This window comes from Ambystoma mexicanum, chromosome 2q (genome assembly GCF_040938575.1).
Source record: "Ambystoma mexicanum isolate Mex_15411 chromosome 2q, UKY_AmexF1_1, whole genome shotgun sequence".
Classification (NCBI taxonomy): domain Eukaryota; kingdom Metazoa; phylum Chordata; class Amphibia; order Caudata; family Ambystomatidae; genus Ambystoma; species Ambystoma mexicanum.
The window spans coordinates 637,285,498-637,302,677 of record NC_090924.1 but is presented as its reverse complement, the minus strand read 5'-3'; the positions used below and the strand labels follow the sequence as shown (position 1 = coordinate 637,302,677).

At 51.9% G+C, this 17,180-nt stretch overlaps 1 protein-coding gene across 3 annotated transcripts in view; it reads left to right on the top strand.

The window, feature by feature from the left end:
• CLEC16A (C-type lectin domain containing 16A) overlaps positions 1-17,180 on the top strand; it is a 1,932,649-nt gene that overhangs the window by 778,718 nt on the left and 1,136,751 nt on the right. For all 3 annotated transcript variants that reach the window (XM_069647805.1, XM_069647806.1, XM_069647807.1), the window contains exon 12: positions 8,491-8,591. In XM_069647805.1, coding sequence (XP_069503906.1) covers positions 8,491-8,591 — 101 coding nt within the window. The remainder of the gene's footprint in view (positions 1-8,490; positions 8,592-17,180) is intronic.

Here is a 17,180-nt window from a genome sequence, read left to right as displayed (position 1 = left end):
CTCAAACTCTCTAAACTAGCTGCCCTTTACAAAAAGAAATCCATCTGGCTAAACGAACCTCCTTTGACCCCCGCATATCCCAAGCAAAATAAAACACAAAGGAACTATTCTCTATCCTTAAAGAAGTAGAAACCCCTATAGTACCACGAGATACCTGTACCAAAGATAAGAATTGGTGCTCAGAATTCCAAAACGCCCTTGCTAACAAGATTGTTACCCTACAGAACAAAATCTCCTGAAAAAAAGCCTCCTTAAACGATCCTCTCCCCTCTAAACTACCGGAGAAGCCTACTATAAGAGAAATCGCCCGTTTCAATTTCTCCAAAATCACCACACTTGAAGTGGAAATAATCATCCTGTCTCGGAAACCTTCCAATTGTCAAGGAGACTTGTGCCCGGCACAGCTCATCAAAGATGCCGCCCGCAACCTCTCCCCTTTCATAATGAAACTAATGCTTCCTGCTCCACTGGCTCTATCCCCACTAATCTAAAACAATCCTGGGTACTCCCACTACTAAAAAAAAACCCTACACTTGACCCATCCACACCCACAAACTACAGACCCATAACGACCGTACCATTCCTTCTAAAAATCCTGACAAGGTCGCCTACATACAAATACAGAGGTACCTGGAAGATCATCACCTTCTAGGAGCTAGGCCGTCAGGCTTCCATCCTCAACACGGGACGGAAACTGCCCTCATCAACCTGAAAGCACAGATCGATAAACTCAGAGATAATGGCCAAGCCACCCTACTCCTCCTTGACCTCTCTGCTGCTTTCGACTTGGTCGACCACTCTGTCCTATGCACACACCTCCACACATCATCCCACTTCTCTGCTGAGGCCATCACCTAGATTATTTCATTCCTTAACGGTAGAACCATGAGGGTCTTTTCACCCACAGCGGCAGCAGACCCTATACCTATCACCTGTGGCGTGCCACAGGGCTCTTGTGTCCTCCCGCCCATTGTACAATATATTTACTAAGCCCCTTTTCGATGATTTGGATCATCTCGGTATCACCTACACCAACTATGCGGATGATACCCAGATCCTCCTTCCGCTTTCTGGAGATTATGAAAAGGATTTGGCCTTGGTAAATAGAGTGTAGATCATCATCCAGGCATAGATGGCCAAACACGGACTATGCCTGAATGATGATAAAACTGAACTCATCATCCTAGGTACTATCACCAGTTTAAAGAAACTAGGCCCTGCCTACTGCTCCTTTGTGATTGATGGCAACAACATCAAAGTGGGACAAGAGGTCAAAACATTAGGCTTTTACCTGGATTCCAATGTCTCCTTCAGTAGACAAGTGAGCTCCCTAGCATCCTCCACAGCATACACGTGTAAACTGATCCGTGCAGCTAAACCTTTCCTGTCTGACATTAGCTGCCTTACCCTCGCTAGAGCCCTCATACTGTCCAGCCTAGACTATTGTAACTCCCTCTATTTGGGATCATCTAAAGCTGCCACTAGCAAACTACAAACTCTTCAGAATAACGCTCTCAGAGCAGCTCTGGGCATCGCTAGAAGAGAGCATATCACAGGTTATAGCCAACAGTACAACTGGCTGTCCATCAAAAACAAAATTCTCCTAAAAACGGCGTCACTCACTCATAAATCCCTCAATAACGCTGCCACAATCTATTTGATTGACAGATTTCATAGACAGTCCTCCCTTAGACCTATAAGAACAGCCTACAAAGATTGCCTTTCTGTCCCTAACTTCCCTGTGAAAGCAGCCAAGTTGTGGAACTCCCTGCCGCCAACTCTCAGAACGGACTTGCCCTATCAAAACTTCCGATCCAGGGTAGTTCTATGGCTGGAAACATAGGCCCCTAAATTCACTCAGGTGCTAAGTTTCCCCCACTTGTGCCATTTGCACACACAGTAACCACGTGTGCCTATTTGTATATATGTATACTTATCTTGCGTATCTTCATTGTGTTTATGTACATATTATGATTCTTGTAACTAAGTTTCGCAAATTCATGTAAAGGCTGCGCCCTGATACCTGAGGTTATGCTCACGCATTACAAATAATAAAACAAACAAAACAAACAAACAAATAGAAGATACCCACAATGGAAAAGCATGTATGAAGCGGATTACCATGCATTATTATTTATTTTGATATCCAAACATCCATTTGTGTATCCCAGTCATTGGAGTTTTAATAAAGTAAAGATCCATGAAGAAGAGATGTGGATTTCTGAGCTTGACTGTTTGGAACATGATGGTTTAGTATCATCTCTATTACAGGAAAAGGATATAGGCTCTCCAAACTCAGTGGTTGACATATTGGAATGGGTGAAACTTGGGAGGGGTTTGGTGTATAGGTATTTCAAGGCAAGCTGTGATAAGGGGTGGAAGTTATACAGAACCTTAAAAAATCCTCCTACTCCTGGCATTTCATTTCTCCAGCATGGGGTCTGGCATGGATTCACATGCTTATGAATATTCCCCGTCGCCAGGCTTGGAATGCTCGGTAAAGAAAAAATCAGTTTCAGTTTCTTTCTGAACTGTCTTTCTCCTAATAACCAATCACCGGTCTCTGGGTCATACTGCCCCCAGCCAATGACTGCCCTCTACCTAAGCCCCTCCTCTGGCAGCCATCTTCAGATTTTACTGCGTTTTGAGATTTTCAAAAAGTTTACTCTCATTTTTTCGGTCAATCGAGCCTCAAGCTCCACCGTTTTCTACTTACGATCAATGGGGACCCGTTTCGGATTTTCTTCCGCCCCTCAAGGGTGAGTTTTTTGAGGCCCACCCCGCGTGGACATGGCCCAGGACAAAGGAAACACGACACCCGGATCCAAGCTTTTCAGGAGCTGCCCTGGATGCGGATTACAAAATGCTTTCAAGGAAGATGAGCACTCTCGGTGCCTCTACTGCCTTCATGACGACAAATCGCACGTGGAAAAGGTCTGTGCGTTTTGTAAGAATATGTCCGAGCGGACAATGAGAGATCGTCGTACTCTACTCACCAACTGGCTGGAGGGGAAGGGACCAGCAGCAGGTGAGAAGAAGTCGTCTGAGCGGTCTTCTAAGACTTTTGAGGGCGCTCTGGCGACGGGAGCCCAACAGAAGGCAAAGCACTGCGAGTCTGCGGGCACCGTGAGCGTCGATGGGTCGGGCTCTTTGGCTGCCAGGCAGGGCGCGATGTCACCGACGCCATCAACCATGAGCCAACGCTCTGGCTCGGGGAAAAGGAAGTCGGAGAACCCGGGTAAGCTTCGGGAGAAGTCCCGGTAGATCCCGACAGCAGGCAGCCGAGGGGGAGCGAGGCAGCGACCCTCCCCCCAAGGTGAAGGCCTCAGGCGTGGCCAAAGTCGCAAAGGCCCTGATTCACCCAGCTAAGGCCTCGATCGAGGGAGTCATGGCGGCCCTGGCGAAGCCTGCACAGGCTATCCCAGTGGAGATGACCTCCGGGCCTAGATTTTCCCTGCCACCACAGAGGGAATCTTCTTTTCAGCCTATCGATAAGACCCCCGTGAAACCCCAGGCGGAGAAAGAGGGGGGGGGCATGGTAGACACAGATACCACCTCTGAAGATGAGCTGGCTGGCGTCACAAAGATCCTGGACAAGAAGTTCGAGGAGGTCCGGTCCTACGGGAGGGATCCCGATGAGGCGGACAAAGAAAGCGACGGTGGTGCCGACGAGGAGCCGCGGACCGTGGAGGAGACAGAGGATCCTACTCCCCAACCGTTGCTCCCGTTGCAACCGGTGCCTATACCACAAGACAACACAGGAGCGATCTTAATGGCTATTCAGGCCTTGTGTCCGGAGATGAGGACAAGGTTGCCCTTACCCCCAGAGTACGATCCCGGGTAGCCTGGACCGTCGGGAAGCCCACCGAGCAAGCGGCGGCGAACCCATCCTCCTCCTCCCTTCCAGCCTTCACAGCCTTCACCTCCTTCCTCTCCACCGCGGGATGAGACGGGAACAGAGACGGCAGGGACGGACGACGACGGTGGTGACGATGGAATGGACCTCCCTTCACCACCTCTGCGGGTCCCATACCCCCCCCCCCCCGACGAGAGACGAGATTGGCTCTTTCCACACCATGATCGCCAGGGCATCTGAGCTCTTCCAGCTCTGCCCCGAAGAACAGAAGGAGGGCTTCCTCTACCAATGACGGGAGGCCAAGAGGATGACTGTCCTCTCATTCCCGTTACTGGATGACATCTGGGACGAGGGGCTGGCGCTCTTGAAGAACCCGTCCACGGCTCCTGCTAGGAAAGACCGGTACGAGAAAAAGTATTGAGTCGCGGATTCTGCCCCTATGTGTCTTAGGGCACAGCTGTCGCGGGATTCAGTGGTCTCCACGGCGGCCAAGAAGAAAGCGGCGGGGCCGACGGCTTCCACTTCAACATCCCCGCCAGACAACGAGGGGCAGAAGCTGGACGCCATGGGACGACGGGTCATCTCGTTGGCGGCAATGACTATTAAAGCGGCAAACGCCCTCGCGATCGTGGCACACTACGACAGGGAGCTGTGGTTCAAGATCGCTCCCCTGCTGGACTTCCCCCCGGACGACAAGAGGGCTGAGGCCCTAGAGATCCTACAGGAAGGCGAGATAGCTTCGGACCACGCCATTACAGTGGCCACGGGCATCGCCCACGCCAGCTTTCGTCAGATGGGCATCAGCGTTTGCCTTCGCCGGTGCGGTTGGCTTAAGGCCACCAACTTCCGCCAGGACGTGCAGACTAGGGTTCTGGACATGCCCTTTGACGGAGACAACCTGTTTAGCAAGATAGTGGACGAGTCACTGCAGGCCATCAAGGCAGACACCTAGACGGTTCGGGCCTTGGGTGTTCTTCAACGACGACGGCCGTTCTTTCGGAACTACGGAGGCAAGCAAGGTGCCTCCAAACGTTTCGGCAGCGGTTCCTCGTCGTACCACAAAGCGGCCCGCTCCTCGTCGCAGGAAGCCTACAAGGAGGCCAAGGCGGCAAGGCCGTGACAAATCAGGACTGAACCGGCCGTGGCGTCAGGCCCCCACCCGAGCACCCTGGTGGGAGGCCGGCTGGCGAAATTCATAAGCGTGTGGGAGTCCATCTCCACCGACCGATGGGTGCTGGTAGCCCTGGCCGGCGGGCACACCCTATCATTTCAGAGAAGGTGCCCCCGCATACCACCTGTGGCCAGGAAGGAAAACCACGTCCCACAACTACTTGTGGAGGTACGAGCGATACTAAGAAAGGGAGCCATAGAACTCATCCCAAAAATGCTCCGGGGCTCCGGAGCATACTCGCGGTACTTCCTCGTCCGGAAGAAGACCAGTTATTGACGACCCATCCTGGACCTTCGTCCTCTAAACAAGTACATCAAGTCTCAGAAATTCCGGATGGTCACCCTCCAGCACGTGCTGGGACAGCTGGAGGAAGGCGATTTCCTACGATTAGCGGCACTATCAGTTCAAGGCCCTTGGCGTCCAGGGTGTTCAACAAGTGCTTGGCACCAGTGGTGGCGCAGCGGCGCCTGCAGGAGATCCACGTCTATCCCTACCTGGACGATTGGCTCATCCGAGCAAAGTCCAGGGAACTCGCTGTCGATCACACAGCAAAGACCGTCCAACTGCTCACGGACCTGGGATTCTCGATCAACTTCATGAAATCCCACTTGGTACCGTCCCAAGTCGCCCTGTTCCTGGGAGCCAGACTCCACACAGTGGCACGATTGGCGTCACCGTCAGAGGAAACGACGAAGGCCATTCTGGGCAAGGTACAATGGCTGTTGACCATGGACGCGGCCAAGGTGAGGTCCATCAAGTCCCTACTCGGCATGTCATCGTGCATCTACCTCGTGCGCCTTTGCAGGCTGCGGATGCAACCACTGCAAGAGTTCCTCGATGCCCTTTGGATGCAAGCGGTGGACAGTTTCGAAGACAGGATCCCACTCAACAAGACTTTCCACCAAGCGATCCGGAGGTGGGGCTCCCGCGCGCATCTTGCAGCGGGCATGGACTTCCAGACCCCGGCACATCAGGAAACGGTGACGACAAACGCATCCCTGGAGGGATGGGGAGTGCACACCGGAGATCTCCACGCAAGAGTTCTTTGGCTCCCGGAGGAGAGGTTACTATACATCAATGTCCTGGAGCTCCGAGCCATTTTCTGGGCCCTGAGGTCATTCATTCCGTCCCTCAAGGGTAAGGTGGTGAGGGTCTTCACCGACAACACCGCCGCAATGTTCTACATCCGGTAGCAGGGGGACACCAGATCCCCAGCCCTATCCAAGGAAGCCCAGGATCTGTGGCACTGGGCCATCGGCCAAGGGATGTTTCTGGTACCCTTCCATCTGGCAGGAATAAAGAACACCAACGCCGACTCACTCAGCAGGGAGCTGCGCTTGTGCCACGAGTGGGAGCTGCGGCAGGATCAAGTGGATCTCCTATTCCGACAATGGGGTAATCCCCAGATCGACCTATTCACGATGGCGACAAACGCCAAGTGCCAGAGGTTCGCCAGCAGGTTTCCCCAGCCGGGGAGCATGGGCGATGCCTTCACTCCCTTGGGATGGCCTATTGCTGTATGCGTTCCCACCATTGCCGTTGCTGCTGCGACTCATCAGTCAACTCGGACAGTCCCAATGCAGGATGATCCTCATCGCACTGGCGTGGCTGAGGCAGATTTGGTTCCCGGACCTTCTGGACATGTCAGCGTCCCCCCCAGTCAAACTGCCGACGGACGTGGATCTTCTCGCCAGAGAAGGAGGCGCCATCCTCCACCACGGGGTCGCTGAACCTGCAGGCCTGGATCCTGCAGCACTAGAGTTCGGAGGGTACGATATCCCGGTGGACTGCAAGGAGGTGCTTGCAAAGGCCAGGGCGTCCTCGACTCTCAAGTGCTATGGACACAAATGGAAGAGGTTCTCTGTCTGGTGCCGCGCACAGAAGATTAACCCTCTGCGGATTACGGCCCCTCAAGTGCTGCCGTACTTGCTGTCGCTGGCCAAGGCAGGGCTGGCTCATGCTTCCATCAAGTCCATCTGGCGGCTATCTCCCGCTACACCAGAACTCCGAGGCGATCATCTCTGTGGTCCCATCGCCTGGTGAAGGAGTTCAAGAAAGGACTGTTCAGATCGTTCCCGCCGGTGAAGGCCCTGGCCCCGGCGTGGGAGCTCAACGTGGTTCTGACCAGGCTCATGGGGCTGCCATTCGAGCCGCTGCATTCGGCACCGTTGAAGTTGCTGCCGTGGAAGGCAGCGTTTCTTGTGGCCATCACCTCCGCACGACGAGTGGGAGAGATCCAGGCCCTCTCCTGTAAACCTCCATACCTGACATTCCACAAGACCAGGGTGGTGCTGAGGACGCACCCCTCCTTCATGCCCAAGGTGCCGTCCGACTTCCATCTCAATAAGCCCTTGGTGTTACCTGTTTTCTTCCCGTCACCTTTGTCGCCGGCCGAGAGGACTTTGCACTCGCTAGATGTGGCTAGAGCACTGAAGTTCTACGTGGACCGCACGAAGAGCCTGCGGAAGACATTACAGCTGTTTGTGAACTTTGGACCTGTAAATCAAGGGAAGGCCCTCTCGAAGGCTTCCATTTCCAGATGGCTCTCTGGCTGCATTATGCACTGTCACTGGTTGGCAAACCGACCTTTGCCCAGCCGTCCGATAGCCCATTCGACCAGAGCGTTCACTGCTACCACAGTGTTCCTGTCTGGTGTGCCCCTGCTGGACATCTGCAGGGCTGCTACGTGGAGGTCGACACACACTTTCATGAGATTCTACTGTGTCAACCGGGATTCCAGGGAGGAGTCCAGAGTCGGCCAGGCAGTGCTGTGCAACCTGTTCGCCTGAAGGTGGGCCTGGTGAGGAGGAGGTAAGAGATACTTAATGTTGAGTTGATGAAATGCTTAATGTTGAGCCTTGCCCCCTTCCGTGGTTGTGCATGTGTGTACTGCTATGTATTCTTGTATTCATGAGCATGTGAATCCATACCAGACCCCATGCTGGAGAAGGAACAAGTTACTTACCTGTAACTGTTGTTCTCCAGCATGGGTCTGGCATGGATTCACATGCAAACCCTCCCTCCTACCCCTCTGCGGCTCTTCTCTTGGTCCTACTGCCACTTTACGTGCTACCAGATCTGAAGATGGCTGCCAGAGAAGGGGCTTAAGTAGAGGGCAGTCATTGGCGGAGGGCAGTATGACCCAGAGACCAGTGATTGGTTATTAGGAGAAAGACAGTTCAGAAACAAACAAACTGATTTTTTTCTCTACCGAGGATTCCCAGCCTGACGACGGGGAATATTCATGAGCATGTGAATCCATGCCATACCCATGCTAGAGAACAACAGTTGCAGGTAAGTAACTTGTTCCTTATTGAACAATAAAATCCATTTGCGTTCTCTGTGCTAAAATAACAAGGTTAAAACAATTAAAATTGACAATTGCAATTTCTTTTCTCTTTTCACACTATTCTTCTTTAGACCACTTTAAAGATCATGGAGTAAACTCATTTTCTTTTTGCAGGCCTTTCCTTGATATGGTGTATAATGCTTTGGAATGCACAGAAGAGGATTACTATGCACTATTTGTTCTCTGCCTTCTATATGCAATGTCTAATAATAAAGGTAATTTTTATCGTTCCTAAATATGTTATATTCCTATAGAAAATCCTCTGAAAAGGAGACTTGTATACAACCCAAGCCCAATTGTTTGAGATTATGCCAGGGTGGTCTCATGTCTTTTTCTGTTGAATTGCACATATAGTAGTTGATTGTACAGTGCCCTCCTGCTACTGTCTCATCTTTATTATTAATAGATATTCACTTCCTCCCCATCTCTTCGTTTTTTCCAATATTTTGTTTTTATGAAATGACGAGGTACAACACATCTGTGAATTGCCAAACATTCTAATAGTCCCACTAATAATTATATTTCACCATATTAGCTTGAATCAAATTCTATTTTGCACTAGGATTTTCCTACTCACATTGTTAACCCCATTTGAAGTGTCTTTTTATTTTGTTATTGCTCCGCAGGACAGTAGGGGTCCAAGTGATTGTGGTGGATGGTTTCAGTTGAAAAAAGTTGGTGCAGGACCGGATGCCTTTTATCCCTTCCACATCTCGTCCCCTTTGCTCCATACTGCCCGGGCGCCCCTCGCTAGGGATACATTAAAAGGCGTGCGGCGGCATGGTACCAGGAGCGTGCATTCGGCTGACTCTGCCGCCTCACCCCAGTCCTCTATTCCACGTGGACGCGAGTGGACCTTCTTCACTGCGCAAGTGGTTGCAGCCTTTTACCTCTTAATTCCATGCACCAGCAATTCCCCAGGACAGTTTGTTTCCAGTTTTTCTTACTTTACATTATTTTCACTGGCCTCCGCAGCGCATGTCGGTCCAGGGGGGGGGGGGCTTCAGTCAGTGCCTGTGACAGGTCGTTCCTGGGGTCAGATCCTCATGCTCTCTGCCTCTAGTTCTTAGGGGAGGATCACCACTGGGAAGGCTGGTCCGCTTGCGACACGCTCACACCGTGGTCATTGAGGAATCGTCTCAACAGGTAGATGGAGCTTTTTTTCCATGTCACTGCCAGAGCAGCTAAAGGAATACGTACGTAGGACGTCAAGGCCCAAGGTAAGTACCTTATTCACCAACGCACCCTACAAAGGAGGTTCCTTTCTCAGGAAAATACCCTAGGTGGGAGGGATCATACATATCCTTGTACCTGTCAGGGGCCTGAGGCACCACAAGCTATCGGGCAGAGGGGGTCTCAAGACCCTGCTGGGTCCCAGTCTAAGGGACCAAATGGTTCTGGCACTGGGAGTACTGCCGAGGGGCATTGCTCGATCACCGGGTCCAGGCCCGAGGGGGCGCCTTCACACTATGGCACTACCGGCGCACGCCCGAGGGCAACAAGCCTTCCAGATTGGTACTTGAGGTGCAACGGAGTACCGAGTGGCAGCTCGAGGGCAATCAGGCAGCTGCTTGTGCATTTACAGCGTCTGACTTTAACCGTGCTTTCCTGCAAAGCCAGACAAAAAGCAAGCTACAGGGGACAAAATGGTGTTGCATGAGGCAGAGCACTCATACTAGTCAGAGACTACATGGGGCAATATGCCCTTCACGCCGAGCCAAGACTTCACGCCTAGGGTTAAATTGTCACCTGAGCACACACCACATATTTCTTGGTGTACAGCGTACTCAATACCGTCCATGTGAGTCCGGTATACAGAGGCAAGCTACACAAAGTGCCATACAGTCCTTCCCACTTCGTGCAAAAAGACCTTTTTTGAAAAATTCATGACCCTCATGAGGTCCCAACAGTTGCCCGGAATAATAAAGGGCCTCATTAAGGAGGTCATGCCGGTACTGCCGCCTGCACCAGCTCACCCACCAGCCCTGGCGCAAGTACAGCTGCCGCTGCCACCTCTGGCTCCGTCTCAGGTAAAAAGACCTCAGCAGCCACCTCCGAGGGCTGACCCTGCCCCACAAGGGGTTCCAGAGGTCCCTCCTCAACCTGTCCCACAGCACCACACCACAGATCAGGGTTCTGAGTCCAAGGCTTCTCACTTCATCTCTAAAACCCAGGACATCCTGTCCACCCTCTCATCCTCTCCTGCCTCTCCCTCCACTCTCTCCTCTTTCTCTGGCCCCCCTGCACCCACCCCCCTCCCTTCTCTGCCTTTCCTCTCTTCACCCCTGACGAGGTTTCTAGACAAGTCCAATTTATGAAAGCCTTGTCAAAACCGGTTCTTCCAAAGCCATCAAGGACCACATTGACACACACTCGCTCCAGCCTTAATCGACTTTGACAACCACTCTTTCGCCACTGGAACCTTCCCTTCACCCCTGAAGCACACCCTTGTGCACCCTCTTCTCAAGAAACCCTCAGCCGACCCCTTCTGTCTGGCTAACTATCGCTGATCTCCATCACTCCTTTCCTGGGCAAACTCCTTGAAAAGCTGGCCATCTCCCAGCTTAATCCTCACACTGAATCTGTTGGTTGTTTCCATGACCATCAGTCTGGCTTCAGAGCGTCCAGAAGCATGGAAACTGATATCCTGAACATCCGTGAAACCTGCTCTCTAACCTCGATTCTAATCACCCCTCGGCCCTCATCTTACTTTCTCTCTTCTGCCTTTGACACGGTCAACCATGCTATCCTGATCCTGCTCAACCGGCTCTTTGATAACTTGGGTATCACTGATCAGGCTCTGGCCTGACTTCTTTCCTCTCTGACCGACTCTCCCAGGTCCAAGTTGGGTCTTTACTCTCCTCGATCTCTCTCTCTACTTGTGGTGTTCTCCAGGGGTCTAACTTTTCTCCCTGGTTGTTCAACCAATACCTGGCACCTCTCGCCCACTGCATTGCTGCTCTCTGCTCCAACTTTCAGTGTTAGGCGGACGACACTCATCCCGGATTGTCTGTCTACAATCCAGGAGTAGTGTGCCGCCAATGATCTCTGCCTGAATGCCAGTAAGATGTAGATCCTCCTCATCTGCAAACCTGCACCTTCTTTTCCTGCCACACTCTGGCCGATCTCCCTTGGCCTCTTCCTGCTCCCCCCTGTGAGGCTAAGAATCTAGGGGTCATCTTCGACTCCACACTCTCCTTCTCTCCTCACGTCTCTAAGAAGTTAAACTACCAACTGCACCTCCTCAGAGGTATTCTTCCTTTCCTCTCCTTCCCCCAGAAGATCTCTGTCTCTAGAGCTCTGGTTCTCTCTAGGCTGGACTACTGCAACAGTCTCTTTTTAAGTCTGCCTGCCTCTACTCTCCGTCATCTACAACTCATCCAGAACAGGACTGCAAGACTTGTCCTTGGCCGCAAGCTCAAGGATCGTATCTCTCCAGCACTGAATTCTCTCCAAGAGTCTGCAAGGATCAAGTTCAAGGCCCTTTGCATCATCCACAAGGCCTTTTGGGGCCTGGGACTGCAATACCTCCAACTCTCTCTATCTTCCTACTCAAGCTCCTCCACCTCTACCTCCTTGAGAGTCAGGCACTTCTCCAAGCAACGAGTTGGGGGCAGATCTCACTCTTCGGCTGGCGCCTCCCTCTGGAACAGCCTCCCTGCCTCTCTGAAACTTGAGCAGAACCATCTCTGGTTCCGGAAGCATCCCAAGACTTTCCTATTTGCATCTGCCTTCCCTCTTCCTCTTCCCTGCTGATCTCTTGTCTGATACTGCACTGGTCACCTGGCCACCCTCTGAACTTTGGCCCAAGTCCCTGCCCGCCCAGTTGCACACCTGCACTGTCTCCTGGCAACCCTTGCACTTGGTTCTGTATCTGCAACCCTACAGTGCCTTCACCTGCACTTATCTAGACACTTGTCTGTACTTACCCTTGCACTGCCACCTGCTGGCCGCACTACTTGTTTTGATCCCGTGACCTGCACTCCATCCCACCCCCCTTCAACTGGCACTTTTCCCATCCACTCTCACCTGCACTTGCGCGATATCATTAACCCTTGGCCTAGTTAGATTGTTGTCTTTGTCCTTGCTTTGTTTCCCCACCCTTGCCTTGTTGCGCCTTGAAACACTGGCACGTTATAAATGTCATATCATATCATACCCAGAATCACGGCATTGATCAGGGGAAAGCGGATCCCCCAGATATGGACTCCTGGTCCACCAGAGCCTTTCATGACAGGTTTGGCTGAATACTTTGGAATACCACGACTACAGCAGGAGCAGCCTGAGGCGGGGTTCCTGGCTGAGGTACTAACACTGAGAGCCGCAACCAGATCAGGACTACCCTTTCCAAAGGATGTGAAGGCGTTGGCCAAGAAGGACTGGACCAAGCCTCACACTATTCGGCCAACTAAAAAGAGGCTAGACTCCAAGTATAGGCAGGTATAGGCAGGCACTCTTTCGCCTCTGGAGTCTTCCCATCCCCCCTCAAGCACTCCCTTGTGCACCCCCTCCTCAAGAAACCCTCTTCCGACCCCTCCTGCCCGGCCAACTATCGCCCAATCTCCATTACTCCCTTCCTGGGCAAGCTCCTGGAGAAACTGGCCATCTCCCAGCTTAACCTCCATGCTGAATATGTTGGTAATCTTCATGACCATCAATCCGGCTTCAGAGCGGCCAGAAGCACGGAAACTGCTCTCCTGAACATCCGTGATGACCTGCTCCTGAACCTCGATTCCAACACTCCCTGTGTTCTCATTCTGCTCGATCTCTCCTCTGCCTTTGACACTGTCAACCATGCCATCCTGCTCAACCGTCTCCATGATAACCTGGGTATCACTGGTCAGGCTCTGGCATGGCTGACCTCTTTCCTTTCCGGTCGACCCTCCCAGGTCCAAATGGGCTCCTTCCTCTCTGACATCTTTTACTCCACCTGTGGTGTCCCCCAGGGATCCAACCTCTCTCCCTGGCTTTTCAACCAGTATCTGGCACTCCTTGCCCACCGCATCGCCGCTCTCTGCCCCCACTTTCAGTGCTATGCGGACGATACCCAGCTCATTTTCAGGCTACCCTCGGCCTCCTCCTCTCCTTCCCTCATCTCCGACTGTCTGTCTGCTATCCAGGAATGGTGTGCCGCCAATGACCTCTGCCTTAACGCCAGTAAGACTGAGATTCTACTCATCGGCACACCCACTCCCTCCTTTCCTGCAGCTCTCTGGCCGGCCTCCCTTGGCCCCCTTCCTGCCCCTACCTGCAAAGCTAAAAACCTCGGGGTCATCTTCGACTCCACACTCTCCTTCTCTCCTCATATATCTGACGTCTCTAAGAAGTCACACTACCAGCTGCACCTCCTCAGAGGTATTCTTCCCTTCCTCTCCTTCCCCCAGAAGCTCACTGTCTCCCGAGCCCTGGTTCTCTCAAGGCTGGACTACTGTAACAGCCTCTATCTTAATCTGCCTGCCTCCACTCTCCGCCCTCTGCAACTTATCCAGAACAGAACTGCGAGACTTGTCCTTGGCCTCAAGCCCAGGGACCGTATCTCTCCAGGACTGAAATCTCTTCACTGGCTCCCAGTGGCTGCGAGGATTAAGTTCAAAACCCTCTGCATTGTCCACAAGGCCTTCTGGGGCCTGGGGCCTAAATACCTTCAACTCTCTCTTCCTAAATATCTGCCTTCACGAGCCCTTCGCTCATCCGTCTCCAACTCCCTCATGGTCAGCCGCTTCTCGAAGCAACGAGCTGGGGGTAGATCTCTCTCCGCAGCAGGGGCCTCCCTCTGGAACAGCCTTCCTGCCTCCCTGAAACTTGAGGAGAACCATCTCCGGTTCCGGAAGCACCTCAAAACCTTGCTCTTCGCTTCTGCCTTCTCTCTCCCTCTCCCTTGCTAAACCTGCTAAACTCCCCACTGAAGTCTGCACTAAACCTGCATCTGGGCCACTCTGTGACCTCGGTCCAGGGCCCAGCCACTCTTCACTTGCACTGCCTCCCTGGCTCCTCCTGCATTGTGGGACTGTCACTGCATCCCTACAGCCCCCTTCCCAGCACTTGCTCTGCACTTACCTCGCACTTGCCACCAGCTGGCCCTTTTATTTATTATTTATTATTTATTATTTTATTACGCTACTTACCTTGTACTGCACTTTCCCCCCCCCCACCTCCTCCCCCTGCACTTTCTCCTTTTCCCCTTACCTCTGCACTTGCACGATCTGAATGACACCTGGCCTAGTAGGATCGTTTGTCTGTCTTCCCCTTGTTTCCCTCCCTCCCTGCCTCGTCGCGCCTTGAAACACTTGTGTATAGGCGCGTTACAAATACCATATCATATCATATCATAGAGGGCGACACCGTGCTGTTGTTTGTACACCCACAGTCGCATTTGTCAGTCATAATTATAATTGTTATTTTATAACTGGCTTAATACCAGAAATTGGTTTCTAAGCGCAGGATCGGGATTCACACCTGTGTTGCGCTGCTTTGTCTTGCTGTCAGCCTCTGAGAGATCCTTCCCCTAGCTCTCCTCACCTGGATCTTCTGCAGCGCTGTCTGGAGTAACTTCCTTCTTCTTTCTTCTCACATTCTTGGAATCCTCTTCTTCTTTACCTTCCCCTCCTTCTTTCGTTCGTGACGGTAGGGGCGAGCTCCACCAGAGGCCAACTTCACCGTGGTAGGGACAACTCGCAAGAGGGATCCCGAGGAGCCAGCTGTTAGGGAGAATTCTCTCTTTAGGCTGAATGTCCTAACCTAGTGAGTCCCCCAGCAGCTTTGCTGGGTTTCTGGAGTTTGTTTTTTTCTCCTGCCAAGAGTGAGACTCTTTTTCTCCCACTCTTAGACAATATTTATGGTGTTGCTTTGACTGTTAATGTGTTTTATGGGCTATGGGGTCCTTTACTCCATAGGGTCTCATGTGTTTTTACGATGTGTGTTACACAGCACCCTCCGTGCAGTAACACAGGGGTGTCATAGTGACACCCCACCATAGACTCCATTCCCTGGGACTGACTACTGTCTCCCAGGGCATGTAAAGTCACCATTGGCTTTACTAGTCCCAAATTATTAACAGAAATCAGTACAAACCATCATATTGTGGACGTACTGGTCGGGGCAATTCGATTGCCCCAGAGTCTGTTAGTGGAGGGGGCACATCTCCGTCCCCCCTGATCGAGTTTTGGCTGGTGGCAGTGGATACTACTTTTTATATTCGACCGCAAATATTTCCCTATGGGATTTTCCCATTGTTCGAGGCTACCAACTTTAATTATTTAATTCTCATAGCCTCGAACATACCGCCGGTTTATTTATTTAATATTAAATCGCCGGATGGTATTTTTTGCCAGGACTCGATTCTAAAATGGTGTTTGTGTTCTCTTCTGTGACTTCAACCCAAGTCGAGCCCTTTGTTCCACTTTTTGGCGGGCTTCTCCACAGAAGCCTCCAAAAGTGGTGCCACTCTGTCTGGGTACCACAGGGGGTGTGGGAGGGGGTTTAGGCACCCTGGACTGAGTTACCTTGGTAACTCAAGTCACAATCTTGTGTGATTGGCCCAAGTGGTGAGCCGGCCGGCTCACCACCTAGCATGTTTGATTGACAGCTAGGCTGAGTGAATGGGGGTATGCTGCATAAAAGCAGGGCTTTTGGGACTGGAACTTCAGAAGTCGCCACATGACCTGAGATTCCGACGAGGGAGAAGCTGAGCCGACCTACCACGACGACACCACCGGTGGAGCCCTGCGGAACCAACTCACCACTTCCCGACAACAGAGATCTCCCGGCTGGAGAGGCTTCTTCCCCTGACTGGTGGGCACAACCAGTTTACCTTCTTCTTTTCTTCGCACCCCGGATCGGTTTGTGGTCGAACTGCCCATGCCAAGCACCCCGGCAGCCGGATAGCCAGCCACTTACCACTGAACCGCGAATCAACGGACCACGCCTTGTACCTGAGAAACTCCGCGGCTGGTTTCTTCCCTGGCAGTGCAACGGGCTCCTGTCTTCCTCCCCGACGAGATCCTCTCTTCCCCCGGACGAAGCACCGGCTTGCATCTGCTGCCAGGAACAACTCCCCCCGCTGGAGTGTTCTCACCACTTTAAGGTACCGTGTCCGCCAGGCCTCCCTTTCTAAAGATTGCTACAAGGTATTAATAACCCCTTAACCTTCTGGACTGGGCTGGCCGCCTTGACCCTCTAACTGGTCCCTTTCCTTGATCCAACTCCTTTTTGAACCGTTACAAGACTTTTGTGCACTGCAACCGTGTGTCCTTGGACACATTTCGTTTCGATCCTCTTAAAGCGGATCCGGCCTACTGACTCTGAATTCATGGTGTTACTTTGCCTTCCTCTCTTGTTGTGTTCGGGAAAAAGTGTTGGGACTGTTTCAATTTATTCTCTGCTTTTCTCTCCCTTTTTAATATTGGAGTGCCATCTACGTTAAGCGCTCACCGCTGTCTGAAAATAAGTGGGGCTTTACTTAAGACTTGCCTAATATTCTTTTAAGGGAGTGTATATCTTTTAGTGACCGTGTTTTTGAATTGCTTACTATTAGTGCCTGTGTGTTTTTCTAGATGTGGTTTTAAATAAATAATTCTCTTTTACACCAAGCCCTGGTCAGTGTTTACTTATTCTATTGTGTTCTCTTGACCTATTGTGAATACTCTGTATACTGCCTAACTCTTCTTGAGGGAAGTCTGACTGCTCAGCCACAGCTACCAAGTGAATCTGTGTGGTACAGACTGCTACCAAGTGGGTTTACTGCCAAACACTTGTAGTCCTAAATCTTTTGCAGTGGTCCCAGAGGGAACTGCACAGGTTTCTGC